Raw genomic sequence first — 16,053 nt, 5'->3', positions numbered from 1 at the left:
TTTGCAGAGGATAATAATAACGGAAGCTAACATGAGCGGTTACATGAGCGGTTAATGCACTTGCTGGACAGATCTGTGTTTTATCACAGTTTTGCAAACTTTAAGGCATAGTTTTAGCACCTTATTGCTAATTCTCAATCTTGTTTTATTCTAAGGTTGCTTAAAAGAGTTCCTTAGGGTAGTAATAAAGTCTTATTAGTACAACTAATCTCAACCACTACCTTATGTTTCAAATCCTGACTTTGTTTTTATTCAGACCAAGTATACTTATCATATAATACCATCCAGTATGGATGATATCTGACTCATCTCGAGCCACCTGCATAAGAGGAAAGGCACATGAACCATTTTTTTTACCTCAAATGCAGCTTTTCATGTTTGGTCGATGAACACATTTCCGCCTAAAACTTAATCTGGCCCTGTTTCGAAAATAATCAGATTTTCCCTGTAGACATTGGCCTTTCCTTTTTGACAAATGATATCGAGTTCTTCAAACAACAGCATCTCTTTTGGCATAACATTTTTGGGCCCCAAATACCTTTCCTTCATTTGTATTCATTTAGGGAGAGGAGTTGGCCTAACAGCTAGGGCGGTCGACCTCGTATATGGGGAACTGGGCTCAGCAATGATAGCTGAACATACTGTGATTCGGGGCAAATCACTTAATATCCCCGTGCCTAACAAAAATGAATGTGTCCTCATGTAACACAACCTTCGGGTCAAGTTCGCGCTTTATAAAACTCTGCAAAAAAATTGTTTTTAACTCATTTTTGTCTAAAAACATTACTATGCGACATTTGTCCCTAATATCTGCTTCTCTCATTCATCATGCATTAATTTACAATTTACAATTGCTAGACACGGAAAATACTGCTTCACTTTCCCATGTACAGTTTACCATGGCCATTCATAGCTTCACTTGAACTTTTACCGTGCCACAGACTCACATCCGAGGCACACATATCCAAACAATATGCCAGGTATGTATACACACCCTTTTAATGGCCACATTATGTCAGGAATTACTTCTTTAGGGCGAACTACATGCTTGGGATTATTATTTTATGACAGGTATGAATATTATATGCCCAGGATAGATACAATATGTCAGAGATGCCTACCAGAAGTCAGATATGACCACATGCCTATGATGACCTTAGGATAGCGTGTTTGGTCTTTGAATAACATATGTGGGTACCATGTTTTATGTTTTGGCACCATGTGCGAAGGATGGTCACCATAAACAAAATATGTCTGCCAGGTTCCAGTGATGGGCATCGGATATCAGAGGTGGTCACCATGTGCCAGATATGGGCTCTGTGTGCCAATGAATTGTGTTCATATGCCAGGGATCCCAACAGATAACAGAAAACTGCAGCGTATATCAATAATATCTTCCAGATGCCTAGATTACCATCAAGTATGAGAAATGGCACCATCTGCCTTTGAAGGCCAACATACCCCAGAGAAGATCACTAAGTTACATGGATGCTCACCATTTGTGAATTAGGGGGATCCTATAGAAGGGATTGCCCCAGATGCCAGGGATGCTCACAGGAAGCCAGAGAAGTCAACGAACTAACCATTATTATATATCATCGATACACATCAGATGTGTATTGATCATATATGATGCCACCATATTACCTGGATGGCTACCATATGATATTGTTGATCATCATTTTCCCAGAATGCGTACTGTGTGCTAGCAATGTCTAGCAAATGGTAGAAAGGGACATCAAATTCCAGTAATGGGCATCAAATATTAAAGAGTGACACCATATGCCAGTACTGATCCCTAGATGTCAGGGTTGGACTTCAGTGAGCATTTACTAGACGTTCCAAATTCCAGGAGCCATTTTATCTAGTTGGGTGATAGCCTGGTTGACTTCAGATAGACACCCAGACACGTAGCTGCTATTGAATTCAGTCAGATGTGTAAGAAACTGGGTTACTGGTTGAGGGGAGTGAACCCCTAGTCAAGCAGAGAACACAATCCTGTGCTCAACCCTCAGTTAGCTTGACACAGAGCAGTTAGGCTTAACTCAGAGGCAATGAGTAAAGTATTTGTGCAACTCTTCAAACAGAAATAAAGTTAAAACAGAGCACCAAAAGGACCCCACACCAAAGCAGAAAAATAGAATACATTTTTATCAACAAAAAAATACCAAAACGTCCAATCAGTTGAACCGGAGATATGTAGGTTTAAAGATTTTAGTGGTACTAGTGCCAAAAAGCATTAAGTGCCAACTGTGGATATCTGGACACACTAGATCGGGTCAGTTACAGCTTCAGCTCGACTGTGATGGAATGCCGGCTGGCTACAGGGACCCAGTTAAGTCCGCTGGACAAGAGTACCTTAAATCCATGCGAGGTCCCGCGTCGAGGATGCAACTGTGTGCGCAGTTTTAAACTGCCATGTCAACCTGGCAAAGTAAACATTTTGCCCGGTCAACCCTTCCTTTTGAATACACATATGTAACCCTATGGTAGTCTCTGGACAGCCCAGAGGGCAGGGTGCATTGTACTTATAAAGTAGAACATATACTTTTAAGTTTTACATGTCCTGGTAGTGAAAAACTCTTACATTAATTTTCATTACTGCAAGGCCCACCTCCACCATGGATAACATTTGAGTTACTTTATTACATTTAATAAGCTGTAACTTCCAAATGGGAACAGGTAATGAGTTTATGTTTGTTGTCTTTGGAATTTTAATGAAAAATCCTCTCATAGTAAAGTTGGATTTTAAATTACAATTTTTAAAATGCCACCTTTAGAAAGTTGGCATTTTCCTGCCTTAGAAAGCGAATAGCAACATCATTGTGATGCTTTTCCAATCGCACAGCTTCAATGAAAAATTCTTACGAGCTTTTTTCTATTCCAAAGTTCATGTTTATTCCATGTTCATCATCATTGATCATGCTTTAATTTCACTTTTCGCAAACGGGCTGTCCATACTCCCAATTTTTTCAAATGAGGCGGTTATGCCAATCCAGGCCTTTTACCACATCACGTGGGTTATGTCAATTCATGTTAAACCAGCTTTAAGTTCTTAATAAGTCCCAATGCATTTCGGGCTCTTTGTTAGCCCTTCGTCAGGGGTAGCTGTGTAGATTTAAAAAAGCCTCTGTTAGTTTTACATATTTAGGACACTACGTCATTTTTTCACAATACATTTAGTAAATAAGTAAATTCACTACATAAAATCAAAAATACGAGCTGTGTCCATAACTGACCCTTATGCTTTAAACCCCATGATTGTAACCAGACAGAACACCTATCTATATAACGTACACTATAAAACTTTCCGAGTTTTCATGGAACGCAGTCACCTCCCCCACAAGCATCCTCGATGTTAAAACCTGTCATTCTTGCCACGTTGCTCAATTGAATCCTCGAACACCCTCGTGCCTTCCTGCACCTCTTTACCCTATTGTTAATTTAATAGCATAACACTAGAACCCAATGTGAATCACTAATCCCCCAAACCATATATGCTTACATTAAGCCACTGTAACCTCCCCGAATCCTGTTTTCAATTCCGTACCTGCTCATGCCCCGTGATTCCTACTGACATCCTGACACCTCCTTACTCCAAAAACCACGTTATCCAACTCGTGCTCAACCAACTTTCCCAACTCCGTTTGCTCTATTTAAGCCCTTGCACTTCTCAAACACGGTCTAATTCCCATCAGCTGAATCAGATTGAAACCGAGTGTTCTCCTCCTTCTTGCCCTGACGGCCTGCACTCCTCCTCAATCTGATTCAGCTGATGGGAATTAGACCGTGTTTGAGAAGTGCAAGCATATATGGTTTGGGGGATTAGTGATTCACATTGGGTTCTAGTGTTATGCAACGTCAATGTCATGTGCTTGGAGGCAAGGCATAGATCCAATCTGCACGCAAGCAAAGTTTAAAAGCAAAAAGCAGAGAACAGACTGACAAATTGGTGTGCATGCTGCAACCCTACCGCTAAATTTTCCTGCCTTAACCATTTCGGGTCTGCAAGCTGTCTCTATGTCACATGATTGGGTGTAGCTGACAGTTTGTAGCTGACAGTTGGGCTTTGTGTATTTCTCCTAGACAGCCACATACGATGGAGAGCTTAGGTGTGCCGGGATGGACCACCACAGGCAGGTTGGGAGGGCAGAGCTATGCACAGCCCTACTTACACTTGAATAGGCTATGTCCTGCCTCCACACAAAGGGTTGCATATTCCTTGTAGTTAATGTGAAGGTGGGGCTGGGGTGCAGGACACCTGTGCACTTCGAGGGAAACCCTTTGAAGCTTCTCCCACTTCAAAGGAGGCACAGGTATAAATTTGGGATGTCAGACCCTAACTCTTCATTACACTTCTGGACCTGTGGATACTCTGCCAGGAGAAGGGCTATGCTGCTGAAAGGACTGTCACTCTGCTGTACTACTGCCCTGAGGAACTACTGACCTATTGCCTGTGTGAGATGGGCTGGACCTGCATTTCTTGAACCCAGTGACTTCAAGGACTAGTTGGCTGGCCTCTTGACTAGAGCCTCACAAATAGAAGGCTCCGACACCTTGAACCCAGCACCTGGACTCTGCCATCTGTGAGTCCTACCCTGCAAAGTGGTGCCACACCAGTCCTGGAACCTTTGTAGTGGGCCTGAAGGTGCTCCGCCACACCCATCTGTGGATCCATCAGAGCAAATGCCTCACCTCTGCTGCGTTGGAGCAAACCTGAGCAGAACCAACACATTGCATCTGCTGTGAGAGTTCTCCCAGTGCCAGGACTCCGCATCAACCTCGCACCACTGCGTGAAGCTTCCCTGAAGCAGGCCCTTCCATTACAATTCTCTCGTCACAATGAGCACGCAGGTTCTTGAATCACAGTCGTGCAGCTCTTCGGAACCAACAAATCGCTCCGATTGCTGACTCATCCTCAATGCCAGACTTTGCATCGCAAGCCCTCTTTGATGGGATCCTTGACGACAAGACAGGACCTCGCAACGCAGCTCTGTAGCTCGTCAGAACCGACTCATTGTCTCGGCTGCACAATGCATCCTAAATGTGGGACCTCACAATGCTCCACAACCAGGACTTAAGGTACTTTTGTTCACTGGGCCTAACTGGGTGCCTGTAGTGGTCTGCACTCCATCGTGGTCAGTCTGAACTTGTGACTTTGCCCTAGTCTCACATGACCATATATAAGCAGCTGGCACTTTGTGATTTTTGCTGCTATTCTCTCTGAAATCTTTAGAACACCATATCTACAGTTCTACTGATTGGATTTGTGTTGTTTTGATCTTGATTTAATTATTGAAATCGGTTCTATTTTTCTAAATTGGTATGGGATTTTTCTTGTGTTACGTTTTTACTTTATTACTATTTGAGGTGTTACATAAATTCTTTACACATTGCCTCTAAGTTAAGCCTGACTACTCTGTGCCAAGCTACCAGAGGGTTGAGCACAGGCTTATTCAGGATTTGCTTGTGCCTCACCCTGACAAAGATTGTTTTTGCTGGTTGAGTAGGGTTCACTCCCCCTCAACCAGTAACCCCATTTCCTACACTTACCTTAAGGCTGACAGGTCTAACACAATATGTGATATTTAACAATTGCTTAATGTTATTGAAACCATGCACTAAATATAGGCCCATAAAATATGATGGTTCAAGTTCTGTTTGAGTCCAAATAGACCTCGATATATAATAGCTCCATAGATAACGTAGTATGATATGCTAATTCATCAAGTCTTGGATTATAATTTAATCAGAGGAGCAAAGCCTAATCATTAGACATATATCTTGTTAATGTGCTGTATCAGACTCTGGGCTGATGATCATGTTCTCAATCCTAAACTCTCCTTATTTAGCAACTCGTGTTGCCTAAGAGACCTTACACAAGATTGTCAACCCCTTAACAGTCACTTATTTTTTTGTTACTAGTCCTGAATTCTATGTTTAACTTGCTCACACTTATTGTATTGCCTAATGTATTTGATATTTAATATCAACATACTCAATACACCTTCCTAGCGAATAATGCTGCCAGTATAGGTATTCTGTATTACTGTATAAATAATACTAGTACAGTACCTTTTGATTTTCTGCAGCTAAAACAGCATTTTTCTAATAAAAGCAGTACATTTATACACTGTGATGTAAATACCACTATCTAGACATAAACCTGAGAATTGAATCAGTGTACAGTGACCATAGCTTGCCTACATTTTAGACAGTGTCAACTGGTGATGGCATTGACAAAATTTGATATCAGCTCCGACTTGATGCCATTTTTAATAGTACATATTATAATGTCTAGATTGTCTTACTCTAATGGGACAGTCAGTGGTAGTGCATTTATCATTAGCAGTAAAGTTACCACAAGCTAACATGTGGAAGTATTCCGGAAGTAATCTGGTAGAGTGACTTTCTTCTGTAGGTAGTATTTTCCTATTTTCCAGTGACTTATTATGACATTTGTAATTTGCTGCATATTGAGACGGAAAAGACGCGTTTCCCTGCCCCGAGTGTTCTAGGTGTAGTGATTTCTGGGTCCTTTGTAATGATTTTTGCCATGAGCAAACATGCATTATTCATGTGCCTATGAACTAGGACTGTCCCAAGGACTGCAGTCTGCTTAGACCGGTAAGGGTGCCCAAAGCGTTACCATTAGGAAGTGTAAGACTACTGCCTTAACCTGGAGTTAAGGAGCAAAAGTGTGGTGTCGGCAGCCTACCATGTTTTTAATGAACGGCAGAGTGACCAGGTCCGTATTACCTGTGTCGCTAGAGTGGTGCCTCCTGCCCTACTCCGGTAAAGTTCCACTACTATATGCTTACCTCAACCCTTGGCCTGAATTAGATTGTGTGAGCGCAAGGATGTACGTGTGCCTGAGAGATGGTACAGTGCAGGATGAATAGCGTGAACAGATGCATATGCGCACTAGTATGTGCGTGTGCATACAGGAAGGTACATAATATAGGAGATAGCGCTTGAGGTTGCATGAGCATGCTTGGCTGTATGTGTGCTCAGAAAGAGGTATAGTACATTGGAGATGGGCACGCTTGAATGTGTGTGTGTGCAGGAGTATGTGTGCGCTTGTGAAGGGCTCAATACACGAAAGACACTATTTTCCACTTTGGGAGATTCAGGCCTTGCTGGAGGAGCAGGGAGAGGTGGAGTTTCCCCCGAACAGATTTGTGCATTGCTGCTTTACTGAAAGCACAGTGGGACACACGGGGGGCTGTGGTAGAGAATAAGGATTACCCCCCTTGGTGATGGGCTGTGAGAGACATAGGACATTGCCCAATACAGTGCTGTGACCAAAGGGAGCCCTCACCTTGTTCATGCCACCCATGACCCCATATGCCAGGTGGGGGCCACAGTGAAGAGAAAGGGCAGTTGCTCTGTATTGCTGAAGCTAACCTACCTGTGTGTCAGGAGGAAGGGGCTATGAAGGAGGAAGAGGGCTGTTGCCTTGACCCCACATGCAGCAGAGAAGACACCATGGGCCATGACCCTCCCGTTCACCTCCCTCGAAGGTATTATTGAAGACCTGGCCTAGGACCCAAGGAGAGACTTACCAAATTGGAAGAGCACCAAGGATGGTGGGTGCCATGACTATAGCTTCAACCTGTCTGGACACCACCCGATCGCTGAGGGACGCCTGAGGACTCTGAACCACCACTCCGAGAGAGTGAGTAAGACTGACATGTGGGTTGCTGGGCCTTGGGGAACTTGCTCTCAATTAACAGGCTCCAGTGCGGGAACTCAGCGATCTTGTCAACGAGCCCCCGTAGAATGGTGAACCTTGATCGCATTGGTGGGGCCTAGCTTGGGTGTAGCCACACATGAATGGGATATGACCACCAGCCATCAATGCGGAAGTGGAACTGGTAAGCTGACCTGGATAACACTAGTGGGCCTCCTGCAAGAAGGCTGTATATATTGTTTATAGTGTGTTATATTGTACTTTGCGTTAGTAGATAAATACTTTCTTTTTACATAAAAGCAAGAATTTGACTGGACATTCATTCATTTGGGTTGGTACATGTATTTTGAGTTGAAAGTCTGTACTTCCTTTACACCGACCTACTCCCAGAGAAGCCTAGGACTGGTCGACCCATGCTACCAATGAGAGCCACGTACTGAAGGGGTACTTTGCCAAGTTGCTTGGAGCCAGTAATAAGATGGGCCCTGGGACATCAAGAGTAAAAGGTCTCAAACTTCAGGGCTAGTGTTCAGTAATTTCTTCATGGCCCGTGGCCCTGTGAATGGGGTTCTGACGCTGTAAAATAACCAACCTTTCAGAATAAGGCCCATAAATGCAGTTTAACACTGTAATTGATTAATTTAGAAATAAAATATTAAGCTACTGTATGAATTTAAAAAAATGTTCTTTCATTCCCAGGTTCAAAAAGTTATCCAAGAAGTCGCTGTATTTCCCAACTTGAATCCAGGGACATTTTACAACTTTTCAGTTCGAACAGAAAAAGAGCATTTCAAAGACAGTGAATCTGTTTTCATTGAAATACAAACAGGTAAGACACTTTCTTTACCTCAATCAATAGAAAATTGAACCCCTACAATGTCTAAGGCCTCTGTTTAGACTTGGGTGGTCGTACAGCCTCTAGCTAGGTTGAATACTCACCACCTCTCTCCTCTGGGGTCAAAGCTTTTTCCCATTAATTACATGGGTGGATTGACTGTGGTGAGAGGATGGCGTTATGAGGCAGACAATAGCATGGCAGATCCATCTTACCCTGCTCATATCCCTGTTCTGCCTACTGGTATCCATTGCTGGTGAACACTCCCTGGCACTGGGAAAACCCTGACGTTGCCTGGAGTGGGCAACTGCGGTAATCATTTTGATTACCTTCCCAGTGGATTCCCTTGATGGTAACACATGCATCTAGAGTACTGGTGAGGGAATCCATGGAATTCCCCCTTGCTATGTGGTCAGAAGGGAGTTTGTGCAACAAAGGGTATTACTTTTATTAATTATTTATTGATTGGCAATTAAAAAAACAAGCAAATTAAAATGAAGCACAAATTCCAGGTTCTTTAGCAATATGCGCCTGTAGAAAAAGAATGTTTCTATGGTTACATGCCGTATCATAACATTAACACCACTGACTTTTAACCCAAACGTGATGTAATCATAAAACTGATAACGTATTATGGTTATTCCCAGGAATATACAAAAAAAATTATAACATATTACATTGTGCAAATGTGCTATAAAGTGACTATGTACACAAACTGTATCATTGCATACCAAAGTGCAAATAAGCCTTGTTAGAAATGGTATTTCTGGTTGGCTGAGGTTTGCGCCAAAGCCAGGCAGAAACTAGGCAGAAACCACCACTCTAGTCAGGGTAAGGGGGAGATACACACTGATGATAACCCCTGCTCACCCCTGCTCACCCCCTTGGTAGCTTGGCACAAGCAGACAGGCTTATCCCCAAGGCAATGTGTAAAGTATTTACACTAATACGCACAGTAACACAGTGAAGCACCACACAGGTATTTACAAAAAAAAACTTTATCTGAAGTTAAGCATGACCAAAACGACATAGATCCAACATACACAAACAGGCAGAGGCACACAGAAAGGTTGAACAGGAAAATAGCCACTTTCTAAAAAGTGCTATTTTCAAACACGGAATTTAAAAACCATCTTTCCTAAAAGATGCGTTATCAAATTCTGAGTTCAGGGATATCAGACTTCAGCTTACCATCTTGCTCTTATCGGGAGATATGCAGGTACACATGGGACACAGCATTCCCCATCCTATCCTATGGGCAAGATGACCGTTCAATAGTGAAAAACGAAATTGGCAGTATTTCACTATCAGGACATGTCACCCACACTAGTACATGTCCTACCTTTCACATACAATGTACCCTGCCCAGGGGGTTACCTTGGGCCTACCATAGGGGTGTCCATTGTGTAGGAAAAGGGAAGAGTCAGGCCTGGCAAGTGTGTACACTGGCCAGGACAACATGGCAGTTCACAGACTGCGCACGGGCACTGCGGTGGCAGGCCTGAGACACCATTTTAGGGCTACTCATGTGGGTGGCACAATCAGTGCTGCAGGCCCACTAGTAGCATTTGAATTATCAGCCCTGGCACACTCAGTGCCCTTTACTAGGGACTTTACAGGTAAAACAAATATGCCAATCATGGATAACCAATCACAGTGATAATTTACAGGCAGAGCATATGCACTTTAGCACTGATCAGCAGTGGTAAAGTGCTCAGAGTCCTATTGCCAACAACCACAGGTCAGGAAAAACACAAGAGGAAGAAGCAAAAGGTTTGGGGATAACCCCACAAAAAGGGCCATTTCCAACACAACCCCCTTCCAGCCTAAAACCAGGGTAGACCAAACAATACCTCGATGGGCTTCCCTGCTTGGGGCGATAGAACACGGAAACTGGCCTGAACAGCAGGGGACTATTCCTGTTCTACACCTTCCTGAACCTAGTTGGACCACTCTATCCATACTATCAGGGCCACTAGGCTAAACCACGGGGGACCATTCTCCTCACCTGGGGACCCCATCTGTGCAGCTCCTAACATTACTTTGCTCACAGATGTGTCCTCACTGGTAGACAGTACCCACCTGGCCAGCATAGCAGTGTGGCCCACCCCACCCACAGGGTGTGACTCCTGCCCCCCTTCCGGGGGCAACTCTGTCCACCAAGACAACCAGCCACAGTGGCCACTGACAGCTGTCAGTGATGAGAGCCAGGCCTCATACCTGTTAGTCCTCTCTAACCTCTGCGGCGTCAGAAAGTGGGTGGGGGGCAGTAGCTCCAGGTGCCTGGTACCTTTTCTCCACTCTTCCCCCTGCAAAGTCAGGTATGTCATCCTGACACTAGCCCGCCAGCCCAGGGTCTGCACCCTCAGGCTGACGAGAGGTCACTGGCTAAGTTCTCCTCTCCCTACCTCTCCTTCCAGGGTCCTGCCCTCTTCTCCCAGGAGAGTCACCCTCAGAACACAACTCGCCCACCAGTTCAGGACCTCTTTCCTGCAACTGACCTACCAACCAGAGATCTAAACCCTCAGGTTGCACCGATGTCAAAGGCCAGGACTCCCTCTGCACCCTCTTCCAGAGGACTGCACCCCCCCAACTGGGGTGATCCCCCTGGAAGCAACCCTGGTCAGGACACTGGTTACAGATGTCCTTCCCTCCAGGTCAGGCAGATCCTGAACCTGGCCTCCCAACCTGGGACTAAACCATGTGGTTGAACACTTGCCTGACATACCAGGATTTCCGGGGACTCACACAGTATCCCCCTGAGGGTAACACATGTCTCATGTGTTGTGTGACAGTCTGCCTGGTGCAGACCTCCCGACCCCTGACCATCTGACAGTGCGCAGAGATCCCCCAGGGCAGAAGTGGTGTCACCATGGTCACTCCTGTGACGCTCAACCCTTCTGGCTGGCCCCTGACCCGCTGGTTCTCCCACTGGGGAACACATCCACCTCTCACCCCTCACTCTGGACTTCTGCACCCTCCCAGGTGGAGTGGTACCACCAGACACCAGAACCACTGGAGCTTCGGTTACAGATGCTCCTGGTTCTCCTGACACTAGGAGATTCCCCTCAAAGGTCTACTGGTACATCCTAGGTCCCCAACCTGGTGTTCCCTTAAGGATCCCTCCAAGCCCTGAGACTGGGTTTCGGGCACCTTGGGACACAAATTCCCACACTCACTCCTTCTCCACTGAGACAGGACGTGAGCCCCTACACTCCTCCCACTACACTGGGTCCTAGCTGGGCTACACTGAGCCTCTTCCACCACACAGGACCGGAAGACACCCAGGCCACTACTTTTGGAATCACTCCCCAATACCTCTTCAGACCCCCTGGAATTCATCAAGAGGTCTGCCTCCAACGCAAGCTCGCTGGATTCAGAAAACTCGCACTCCACCGGGTGTTGGCATAGCTCTGGAAAACAGGGACTTAAAATATGCTCTCCAACAAATGAATCACACAGCCCCCCACAGTTGTTAACCAAGCTACCCTCTGCCTTACCCTCCATTGCCTCACACAAGCACCCCACACCACTCTCATGAGATTGGCGAGACAGTGTCTGACTGTCTCTGTCACTCACACCATACTCTTTTGGGCGGTCTTCACACTCACACACCAGGATTTCTACCATGGGGGAAACCCTCGCCCTGCTCCTCTCATCTAGAGTCAGTAGAGTGCCCCTCCCCCTACTAGGAATATGATCCCTGTGTCAGTTCCCCAATCTACTTCAGGGTCACTGCACACCACTGGAGCTACCTCATAAACTTGCACCCCCTGGTGTATGTCAACCCCCTCCCTCAAGTCAGGCACCACAGCTCTAGGTGTGTGTACTTCTTCCTCAGCACTAGATACCATAATCTTGCTGCCACCATCTGAGCTAGACTCCACCTCCAACTCAGCAAAACTCACTTCCTGGGTTGAGACAATCATGGCCTCATGCCCCTCGAGCTCCAGATCAAGCTCTCACATTCTCAATTTATGAGCCAAAAGCATTCGCTTCTCCTCCATCTGGACCTCGAGCCTCAGGACTTCCAGCTCATGATCTCTGATCCTCTGGTTCTCCTGTAACTCCTCTGGAGAGAGTCCCCTACTGGAATGGTTGCTGCCAGCCCTGGAGGCGGGTCTGCCCGCTGGCAGATCATGTGACCTAAATCCATCCCTCCTAAGGTTCTCCCCTCCATTCTCAGCATCTGCCTCTTCCGCCTCTTTGGCCTCCCACCAGGCCTTCAAGGCTTCCTGCAGCTCCTCCTTCCTGGAGCTGCTTCTCATGGCGCAACCAAAATCCTTGCAAAATTGTCTGAGCTTATCCTTTTAGTAAGAATATAGCTCCTCAACATGAAATTCCAATTCTACCTTCTCATTTGCTGCACTCCCCTTCTGAGACATGACGCTTCCTGGGCATTACACAAAAATAGAACCAAAAACCAAAAAGTTCAGTATGTGGCTGCGTAGTGATCTGCGCTAAACTAGTGATGTTCACCAATCACTGTGGGTAAAGTGCAAACACAAGTTCAAATCCTCACTGCTGACCACCAATGTTAGATCTGGGGGTCTCTAGTTGGCAGTTTGGGGATAACCCCGCTAAAAGGGCCATTTCCAACAAGCTTTAATGCCCATTATCTAAAATTGCCTTAAGGTTAGAATTTTACAGTAAGTTCCATTGAGCAAACTAGCACTGAAAGTGCATCAGTGTTTTCATATTTTCCTATAAGGCATAACTACTGTAGTAGCTTAGACACTGATTTATTCAAGATGTCAGCAATCTGAAACAACTACTATGATTCATAATTCATTAAACCAACCCTTAGCTAACAGACACCAATAATTTCTCTGCATTAGCAACACATTTTATCAATTGACATAGCAATGGGATCGACTCTCCTGAAAGACATAAAAAAAGGGCCTGAAGGGCTGATCTTAATCCAACCTTAAGGAATAGAGGTTTTAAAAGTGTGCAGCGTATTTTGAGCAATTTAAGGCAAGCACAAACTGTGTGCAATAATGTTTCACAATGCCATCCTCACAGTCTACATTTGTTACTTGACCATTGCTGAATCCAGGTCGGTGTCCCCTCCTTGGTTGAATTTATGCCCAATCCTATTTTTGCAATGTTTCTTTCATTTGGGCCGACAAAATGGGCATTCAAAAAGACTGTATTCGCAAAGATTGATGTGAGTTAATCACCACCCATGCATGAGTTTTTTTGCTGGTAAGGCTGTTTTATCTGCAGTAAATGATTTAATTAAAAAAAATGTGTTTAAAGCTGGGCATTGTCAGATCTGAGAGCCCTATCTGCAGATCAAAACATTGGAGGCATTTTGAGATGTGAGCTCTCCATGTACCTGTATAGGCCGAATGTATTATTTCATGCCAACAAATGTTCGCTAAGGACACAGGGGCAGATGAAAACTTAGAATACCTGCATTTCAGAAATGATCCTTGGAGTCCAAACTCCAATCGGATTTCTGCTTGGCAAATTGCCCTAAGGATATCAAAGATTATTTTAATGGCCTTAATTACTAATAAATCCAATAGCTTCGCATCCTTACCCCTAGTAATAGGTGAGCCATATGTGATAGTTGGCTGTAACTTTGCTCTCAAAACTTTAAGGAGATGATCATATGATTGGCATCTCAATGATTTATGTAAACATTAAAAGCTTAAATTAAGTTTGAGGATTTTGCCCTTTGATCTTTGAAATGGATTTTAAACGAGATTCTATTGTCAAATAAAAAACCCAGATATTTATATGTCTCTACCCCCTCAATTGGCCCTACTGTGCCTCTCCATGGATCAGTCTTAGATTTTATAGGGCCAATTTTTATGGTTTTAGTTTTTTAACATTCAATTCCATGCCATTCATTAAAATATGCATTAATCCATCTCTGTAGGCCTATCAGGGGTTTGCTCAGCAAGATAGTATCATCTGCGTATTGTAAGTAACTAAGATGCATCTCACCAATTTTTGGAGGATGGGGGTTAACGGGCTCTAGTTGCTGAAGTAGATCTGACAAAAATAAGTTAAAAAGGCAAGGTGCAAGGACACAGCCTTGCTTGAGACCATGATTGGTTTTAATTTTTTGTGATTGTGTACCACCGTCACCTAGCTTCACCACTGACCCAAGTGTTGGCTTAAAGGAGTATTATAGCTCCCAGCAAATTTCGTGGAATATCCCAGCCTACCTGTTTTTTCCATATTAAAGCTCAAGGAACTGAATCAAAAGCTGCTTTTAAATCTATAAAAGAGATGTATAGATTTTGTTTTTAAATTTACAACGGGTATTATAATAGGATGGAATTATTTTGATGGTTAGAGTTCAGAAATGACTGGAACTGCTTCCCCCTCAGCGGGTCTCAGGAAATCCCCACAAATTTCACCTAAGTCAATGGCAGGCCTGATAATGGATATCCTTGGGAAATCATGGAGATCCAGTGAGAAGAGATGGGGAATACTGCCAACTCAGATCTAGTTGTGTCCACCGCAACCCCATTTCCATCCCTCCTGCATCTTTTGCCATAAGAGAAACAGGTGGTGAGTACTGCCACAGCAAGTGATTAAATTGCTGCCAGGGGGTGGAGAATGGGACGTTGCCTCCCTAACCCAGGGGTTAGAAATGAGATTTCTGGTTGGCTAAGGCTTTCGCCAAAGCCAGGCAGAAACCACCTTTCTTGTCAGGGCATGGGAGTTACCCGCTGAAGATAATCCCTTCTCACCCCTTGGTAGCATGGCACGAGCAGTCAGGCTTATCCCAGAGGCAATATGTAAAGCGTTTGCGCAACACACACAGAGCAGCACCACACTAGGCACACTACAAAATAGACTCCACACAAGGTTATATAAAAAATAGCCTTTGTATTATCCAAAACACATTAGAATCATAATCACACAATATACACTGTACCAACTGGCACTAGGCAATATTCACAGGGGCCTATATACAGGACCAGGCCAATCGGGCCACGGTCAGAACCATCAGAATGCAGGTAGTAAACATAAAACACAAACAGTAATTACTGGTACAATAATGACCTCAGCATTATCACATTAGGCTTAAAACACATTAGGGGCAAACCTCATTAGCATAAACACATTAAGTAATAGGCCTTATCAGCATAAACAAATTATGCACACATTTGGCAGAGCACTATAGTAACACTAATAAGGTGCATACATCCCGTTAGGGCCTTACACCCTATCAGTACACCCATAAAGTGCACAACACCTTAGCGTAATGCGCAGCATTTATTATTACTATTCCAATCATACCAAACTTGACCACACTGCTTCTCTCATATCAGGAATTACCACTGAAACACTTATCAGGGAATCCCCAATGCAATCCTATGGGAGGGCAGCCTCACAGCAGTAAGAACCCAAACTGGCTGTTTGTCAGTGCCAGGACATGTCACATACTTAAGGTACATATCCTACCTTTTACCCATAATGCCCCCTACCCATAAGGATAGCTAGGGCCTACCTTAGGGGTGACTGACATGCAGTAAAAGGGGGAGCACAGACATGGCAC

At 44.5% G+C, this 16,053-nt stretch overlaps 1 protein-coding gene across 1 annotated transcript in view; it reads left to right on the top strand.

Annotated features, from left to right (window-relative positions):
- Positions 1–16,053, top strand: part of PTPRQ (protein tyrosine phosphatase receptor type Q) — a 1,500,794-nt gene that overhangs the window by 61,184 nt on the left and 1,423,557 nt on the right. The window contains exon 6 of the mRNA XM_078647981.1: positions 8,393–8,522. Coding sequence (XP_078504107.1) covers positions 8,393–8,522 — 130 coding nt within the window. The remainder of the gene's footprint in view (positions 1–8,392; positions 8,523–16,053) is intronic.

This window comes from Lissotriton helveticus, chromosome 1_1 (genome assembly GCF_964261635.1).
Source record: "Lissotriton helveticus chromosome 1_1, aLisHel1.1, whole genome shotgun sequence".
NCBI lineage: Eukaryota > Metazoa > Chordata > Amphibia > Caudata > Salamandridae > Lissotriton > Lissotriton helveticus.
This window is presented reverse-complemented; position numbering and strand designations above follow the sequence as displayed.